Source organism: Pinus tabuliformis, chromosome 1_1 (assembly GCF_031772625.1).
Source record: "Pinus tabuliformis cultivar Carrire ecotype Pingquan chromosome 1_1, CPIR1, whole genome shotgun sequence".
NCBI lineage: Eukaryota > Viridiplantae > Streptophyta > Pinopsida > Pinales > Pinaceae > Pinus > Pinus tabuliformis.
In genome coordinates, this window is record NC_142297.1 from 693,827,496 (window position 1) to 693,835,949 (window position 8,454).

Sequence of the window (8,454 nt, forward strand, 5' to 3'; positions counted from 1 at the left end):
TTTCCAAATATTTTGGAATATGATAAATAAAATTAAGATAAAATTAACTTTACCCTTATTCATGAACTCCTAGAAAATTTCCGAAATCTACACTACAGGGTTATTCATATATTCTATAAAATTTCCGAAATCTACACTATAGAGTTATTCATATATTCTATAAAATTTCCGAAATGTACGACGCTTCCATTAAACAGCAACTCCTGTCATATGCCGGACGCTTCCATTAAACAGTTTATAAACCTGTCAGCAACATGAAAGTATTGCATGGCCAATCGTCTGCTCCGATCACACTGCCAAACCCAATTGCGATTCCAAAACCCATTCCAGCTTCCCACGATTCCCACCAACGAACAAGAGTCTGCTCATGACTATGGTCAGGCTCACCTGATGCTTGATCGCTGCAGTTTCTTTTAAGCGGAGAACCGCACAGCTCCGGGTTACCAGAGAACGAGTTTTCCAATGAACCTCAAATGTGTCCAAGCGCCAAGGAAGCTAAGGTTTGCAAGTGTAGCAGGTATTCTTCCCTCTAACTGGTTGCATGACATATCTAAACTTTCTAAATTTACCGTTCTCCCAATTTCTTCTGGAATGTTTCCCGTAAGATGATTATGGGACAGATTCAAAGTCTGCAGACCCCGCAGATCTCCAATTTCCACGGGGATGTCACCAGAAAGGATGTTTGCCGAGAGATCCAGAGAAGTCACAGACGTGAGGAAGTATTTGTACTCCATTTCCTGACCCTTGTCAATCACGTGAACTATATCTTCATAGTACTGTCCATACCTCAGCTCAGGCTGCGCGGGTCTGTACTCGGGGAAATTTTTGTCGATCATTACTGATATGTTTGAAAGATGTGGCGGTATCGTACCTGACAGACGGTTCAATCCTAGATCAAGAATTTGGAGCTGCTGAAGGCATCCAATTTGGATGGGTATTCTACCTTCCAAATTGTTTGATCTGAGAACAAGTATGCGGAGTTCAGAAAGATCCACAATCCATTCGGGCACTTTGCCTGAGAGCTTGTTTCTGCTCAAATCCAAAATTTGTAATTTTTTACAATTTTGCAGAGACTCGGGAATATTTCCACTTAAACTGTTACTATTGATGTGCAGTACCTGAAGTTTCTTCAATTTTTCCAGTTCCTTCGGTATCGGTCCATGGAATTTATTACGTGCTAGATTCAATACCTTGAGAAAAGAGCAGTCACCTAATTGGGAGGGCAGGTTGCCAGATAACATGTTGACCGAAAGATCCAAGGCCTCTAGATGCTCTGTTTGCTCACAAATGCAAGAAGGAATTTGACCCTCTAGTTTATTTGAGGCTAAAGATAAGAAATTTGAAGCATGCAACATCGTGCAGAATTCTTGGGGGACTGAACCAGTAATGTTATTAATTGACAGATCAAGTTCCCAAGGAAAGGCAGCCACCGAACTTGATAGATGGCGAAGGCTGCCATTCAATTGATTACCTGCCAGCCCCACCTCCTTCAATGAGGTCGACGAGTTATACAACTGAGATGGTATTGGCCCTTCCAACTGATTGGACGCAAGGTCTATTTGCTCAAGCATGGGAAGATTCCACAACCATGAAGGAATTTGTCCCTTGAGGCCGTTCCTAGATAGAGCCAATGTCGTCATAGAATTTTGAGCCCTCAGGAAAAGAGGAAAGCTCTGTACTTCACAATAAGATAATCTCAACACATCTAACTGAAATGGTGGGTTCCAGTTGGAGGTGATATTGAAGGACAATTTGTTCTTGTACAGGTCAAGATGTTTTAGATTCTTCAGACTGTGAAAGTGTGTCTCTGAGATCGGTCCGCTCAAACTGTTGTGAGAAAGACTAATATTGGTCAGTTTGGACAACCATCCTAGGGAGATAGGGATTGATCCCGATAAAAGGTTGTAGCCCAGGTCTAGTACAGTAAGCGAGCGGAGAAGGCCTAATGAAGATGGAATCTTTCCCTTCAATTTGTTGTGCTTCAGATCTAGCTGAGCCAAGGCCGATAGTTTTCCTATAGAAGATGGCAAGGATCCCTTCAAACTATTGTTTTGCATATGGAAAAGGGTCAGGGTCTTCCACTGGCCCTGAAAAATCTGAGAAACATTGCCAGATATTATATTGTTGTCCAAGTAAATTCTTTTTAGGCGAGGCATCTGAGAGAGTTCAAACGGAAGAGACCCGTTGAGACTTGAATTGGACATCTGCAAGGAAATCAAACTAGTCATATTGCTTAACCAACTGGGGAATTCAGTGTGAAATGGGTTGCTATCAAGATGTAGAATTTCTATGGATGTAAGGTTTTGCAGCGAAGGGGGAATGGCACCCGTCAGGCCGCAGTTCGACAATGAAAGGTTCCTGAGCTGAGAAAGGCGACCTACTGACCGTCCCCATGCGGAAGACATCGCTGAGAGGTCGACTCTGTCAATGGAAAGGTGTTTCAAGGCTGTGAGATTTGTAAGCCATGAGTGGTCGGGACTTTCCAGCGTAAAAGCAGAGGAAGAGAGATCGAGTACTGTCAAGCTAGAGAGGTTTCCCGCGGAATGGTGCCTGAAAATCCCGCTTTAGAGAGGTTAATTTCTTCAACAGGCCCAGCTCTTGGGGAATAGGTTGGTCCTTAAAATTATCGGAGCTGACATTCAAACTCTCCAAATCCCTTAATTGAGAAAGAGAGAATAGTGCAGGACGGAACTCACCATTCAGACTGCAATTATGCACATCCACACCAACCACATGACCGGTCCGTCCGTCGCAAGACACGCCATCCCACTCGCAACAGTTAATTGAAGCAATATTCCATGAAGCCAATCGTCCAACAGAATCATGTAGATGGTTTTTAAAATTCAAAAGAGATTGAATTTCTTGATTCAAACAGCCAGTGTCGCAGTAAACAGACTTCAATATAACCAGGAAAATTATGCAACAAATGAACACCTGGGTAACAAAACTGAACAAGCTCTTTCGCATGATACCTGTCAGACGCCATTCTTGTTTCAAGGGTCTGCATCTGGAGTGTTGCAGGCTGCCTATTTTCGACATCATAATCATTTTTTCTGGGCGCCGAGAGGATATTCTTTGAGCCCAAAGTGCTTGAGATTTTGATATATTTCACATTTATTCCCATAGCTAATCCCATAGATCAACCTCTCACATCTAGTGAGAAAAAGTACCAGCCTAGGAACATCTTAACCAAAGCTTCAATTTTTAGTCACCCTGCTCCATAATTTCCTGAAGCATGATGATATCAGACCCAAAGGATGAAACAAACCCTGTCAATGCTAGTTTTATTCGGGAACTAGTTAAACCCATGCAATTAAGAGAGAGAGAGAAACCATGAGGGAACTGGGGTTGGGATCTGCATTGCTCTAAGCACCCCTTCGAGGGATTTATGTTTCCCTTCATCAATATCTAATTGAGATTTTATTCGTGCCTTGGAGAGATGTGATTTTCTACCTTTGGATTTCACATTCCCTAGAATGGTCGGGAGAGGGCCCAAGCCTCCCATACAAGCAGATGGGCCCTCTTTTGGAACCTTGGGTCTTATGTTCTAGGGAGGGTATATAATAGGGTGAGGGCCAGACACAGTTGCGGAGGTTGAGGGGGTAGGATTTGATGAGGAAAATATGATAATGTCATCAATAGGCCTAAGAGATGAAACCATTAAGGATGATATACAAGTGCTTAAAACAACAGGCCTAGAAGGACTAGGCACCAATACCATATGAGAATTGATATTCAAATAATAATTTGAACATGGAGAGAAAGGTTTAGGAATACCTAAAGGAGGAGAGGATTTGTCTTCACGTGTGGCTGACTCACGCAATCCCTATTGGTTCTTTTATTTGCCTTCCGCCCTTGAACCACTTCCCAACACCATCTTTTCTCCCTGTTGAGCCTAAGATTCCTTAAATTCATGTTAAGTTGGGGCCTTCTGACCAATCTCTCACGATCCTGACTTCCGACTACTTTCATGTTTTATCTCAAACTAAGAGCTTGATTTATTGATGCCCATAACAACTAGAGGGAAATTGCGAGCCAAATGTTCCTGAGTAAGACCTTGAAGATAGCAGAAGGGTAAATCCTTGTAGTCAACTTGTTGGCTATAATTGCATCCTTTGAAATTTAGCATGATGTTGGGCAACAACCCCTCTTTGACATCCAATTTTTCAAGGATTCTAGAAATAGTTATGGTTATGGATGTATTAAAAGACATATCAGCCTCCTGGAAAACCCCCAATTTATTCTTGATTGCATGAAACACATATTTTGTCCAAAGCTAAGGGGAAAGAGTTGGTAATATTACCCAAATTGGTACCTCTTCCACATGCTCCCTCCTCATGTCAAAGAGAGGGTTCCATCATTTTAACAGGACTGTTGACCCAAATTTCAACATGAACCAACCACTTGTAAGGATAATTAGCTTGGCTTCTCTCCCTGGAGTATCATCCCATGAAGCATGTAGCCACCCATCTATTTGTTTTGCTTTAAAGTGTGTTCTCAATGCCCTCCCAACCAGAATGTGCTTTGCCACCTCCATGGATGAATCTAGTTGTATATCTTTCCCTAACACTAGGTGCTTGTCATCCGAATTGGTTTGCATGAACTTCATTTTTTGTCATCTTCACTCCTGCCTTAATACCTTCCGCTTCCTCAGTTCCAATGACCCTATCCACCACCTGTCGAAAAGGCTTGCGCCTTGCATGGCCCAGATCTGGATATTATGGCCTCCTCGAATTGATATTATGAGGATCAACTAACCCTTTCTCTATGAAAACTTCCCACGAAACTAATCCTATATTTTGTTTATGCTCTTTTGAGGTGTCCTCCCTCAACACCTCAAAAATAGGCACATTTTACCCTCTCAAATTATATAAATATTCTTCGGGACATACCCTAACCCAAAACCTGATGGGTTTCCTACCGACCCTCTTAGTAGAGCCTCCTCCCTAAGGCCAAAATTGAGTGTTCCCTGACCATCCAAAATTTCCCAACCACAGACAAGTGAAACTCCCTTCTCTAAAATTTTGCTAGAGAAAAACAACTCAAGGCTTTGGGAGCTTAGCTGCTTCCAGTTCTTTTCTGTCCAAGTGAGAAATTCTCGATGCATGAAGAGAAAATGTTGGAGCTCGACCCTACCCATGAAGGATTAGAAGGATTAAAGATATTAGATCTTACCCTAACACTGTTATGGATTATGTCTTTGAGCCCTCTTGATTGTTGAGCAAACTAAACCTCCGACCCTATAGGAAATGAGGGTCTTGTGCTAACATGAAAAGAGGTAGCCAGGATCAAATCTGCACTAAGGTAGCCAGGATCACATATGCACTGAGGTTGTTGTCTCCACCACAACAAAATAGGTTTTTTGTTTCTTTGATGGTTAAGGATTTCTTTCCTTCTAGAACATCAAGAGTTAGTCCCTTTAATATACCTTGATCCAAAAAAACGAAGAGAATTGATCCATATGCACTGATGTTGAAAGCCAACAAGAAGTTTCAACCCTCTGAAGCTGCTTGCCAAGACGGTCAAATTTAGGGTCCACCTATCGCGCCACCCAGAAGCCCTCATCCCTATCCAACACCATCAAAGTTGATGCCACATCCAAAAATGCAAGGCCTCGATCTAGCTAGAAAAATTACCTTTGTCAAGTTCTGTTGAGTGGGCTCCAAGCCCCACACAACAGGATGCATTAAAAAGGAGAAACATCGATTGAAAGCATGAAGAGAAAAGTCAATCGCACTAAGAAGCAGGAGACGCAGCAGTGGTTGTGTTATCGCCGTAAAAACACAACAAGGTAGAAAAGTCTTTCGTTCTCTTTCTTAAAGAAATAACAAGATGAAAGGACTGTTTTTAAAGGAAATTTGAAAGTTGTTTCAATTTTTTTTTATGAGGCTTTATGTTATTTGGAAAAAAAAAGGTTCCATTAAAAGGGCTCTCGTTCAAGATTGTTATAAAGGGATTATTCAAAAGTTTTTAATTTGAGGGCTTTGTTGTTACGTAAAGTTTTATATAAAACTTAAAAAAACAAGACATTAAAAAGGTTTATTTAAAGGGGGTGTTGTGAACTAAAACTTGAGCATAAACAAGCATGGTTTATATTTGAAAGAAAAATTTAATCAAAAGGGTGGGTTTCGTTTGATTTTTTTTTTCAAAAAGATATTAGTAAATTTTTTTAAATAAGTTGAGAAGAGAAGCCATTATAGAGACATAATTATAGGCAGTTGTTATGTGTGTAAGTTGATTTTTTTGTTGTGCGGTAATCAACCAACGTTTAAATGGGAAAATCCAAGAGGTTAAGAAAGTTGAAGAAATAGCTAAAGATGTGTGAAGTTTTTTTGGAAAGAATTAGAAGTAAAAAGGCAAAAGAACAACTTTGCATTGAAATGCATAAAAGAATCTGTAGATGACAATATTCTTCCCTGATTTTAGATGTCAAGATAGCCAAGGAGGCCTGGGATACCCTTGAAAGGAGTTTTGGTGCAAGGGGGAGCATTGAAGTTGAAGATGAAAGTGGATCTATAGCAAAAAATCTACAATGAGATGAAAATTTTGTTGAATCCCACTGTGCTCAACCACAAGTGGATGATGCCTGTGAAGAATTTGCAGAAGAAGCAGAGAATGAGCACATACATGCTCATGAATCCCACTATGCACATTTGCAAGTGGATGAAAATTTGGTGAATCCAACAAGAGAGCGTGTTGATGACTTTGAAGTTTTCATTGGAGTAGCCAAAGCTATGATGAATCTAGCAATTCATTTTTCTTATGTAAATTTTGATGAAGAATTATTTGCTAAAGATGAATGGTTGCAAGTGATGCAATAGAAACATCAGATTGACATGATGCAATTCAATGAGAGAAACCCACTTGAGTCTGAAAACCAAGTGGAAGACTTGTTTGCAGCAGCACAGGGTAGTAAAGAAGTCGAAGAGACAAAGAAGGAAGCGCAACATAAGAAAGCTCTCATTGCAAAGAAGTAAGAAAAAAATCAATGTGGTTCTGTAAATATTTTAAATTTTAACATTGATTTCTAGTGTGCAAGTACACAATTAAATTTCTTTGAAGCATGGCTTGCAACACCATGTCTAGATGAGGTCTGCATAGAAGTTGCAAAAATGAATGTTGAAAACAACATGCATGATCAACAAATCAATGAAATTTCCAGGTATTGGAGTTTTGAAGAGATAACGTTTTATTCTCATCTTATGTTGCAGTAGATTAATGATGAAAAGCGCACTACAGAAGAGAATATGTGGCAACATCCCACATACAAGTCGTTTTTTGAAGAAGTCCTCGACATGCTTAGACAACCTAAAAGATGGAGGATCTGCACTAACAAATGAAGAAACTAAGGTTTGAAGGACACAACAAAATTAAAAAGTTGAAACAATTTAGAGGCTACAAGATCTGGAAGAAAAGAAAAAGAAAAAGAAATGGAAATTGTAAATTTTTTTCGGAAGAAAAGAAGAAAAAAATTGTAAGCCTTGCTGAGACATATACCAACAGAGATCTTAATTGAATTTTTATGTTGTTGTAATTAAGGGGGAGTGTTGAAGAACCTAATTCCAACCATCTACTAGGTGTCAAAACTATCCATCCAAGTGTCCTCCTTCAATTAAAGAAAAAGAAATGGAAATTGTAAAAAAAAATTGGATGAAAAGAAAAAGAAATGGAAATTGTAAAAAAAAATTGGATGAAAAGAAAAAGAAAAAGAAATTGTAAGCCTTGCTGAGACATAAACCAACAGAGATCTTAATTGAATTTTTATGTTGTTGTAATTAAGGGGGAGTGTTCACCCAGATGCGGGTGATTATCAAGGTCATTAAGATGATGAGACGGTCGGGCGGCGGAAGGGCTGGCCACATGGCCACCTGCATCTTCCCCCATGCCAACCTGAGACGCATTCAAGGCACCTTGCAGGCGCCATTAAATGAATGCTATGGCCGAGACAGAACCACAACACTCATAGCAATGGCGCCTGCAGACCATTATGCAATTCCTCCCCCCTGATCCATTGTGTTTGCCCTCCGCAGGCCGCAGAGCCCTGTTCGCGCACTGTAACAGGTAGCCGATGCTGGTTGCTAAGTTGCATTGACCTGGGCAACAGATTTCATTATTCCCACACCAGACTCTACAACTTAGCTCAGGCCCAGACTTCCTTTGTCCATTCTCCACGCAGTTACTCCACCATCCCCTCTGCTGTTATCCCAAATTTCAATGCTAGCATGGTCCGACATCGAATGAGAAGCAGGAGAGACGACACTCGCGGGGGGAGCATCCGCCCTCCTGCAACGACTGGCCCCAACTCTGTCTCCACTACATCTTCAGCAGACAATCCCAATCTGCATAGCGCCTTCTCTAGGCATTACCCAGACACCCGCAGCGAAAGGGGAAGAGCTAGGCTCCAAGGCACAGGAAGGGGGGATGCGGCGGTTCACACTGCCAATTTTCCCCTAC

The 8,454-nt window shown here is 41.0% G+C and overlaps 1 protein-coding gene across 1 annotated transcript; it reads right to left on the bottom strand.

Annotated features, from left to right (window-relative positions):
* Nucleotides 1–440: 440 nt before the first annotated feature.
* On the bottom strand, nt 441–3,039 carry LOC149215321 (uncharacterized). The gene is made up of 2 exons (XM_089389698.1): nt 2,551–3,039; nt 441–2,204 (listed from the first exon to the last, which is right to left on the bottom strand). The coding sequence occupies exons 1-2, from the start codon at nt 3,037–3,039 to the stop codon at nt 441–443; spliced, it is 2,253 nt and encodes a 750-aa protein (XP_089245824.1).
* Between the last annotated feature and the right edge of the window lie 5,415 nt (nt 3,040–8,454).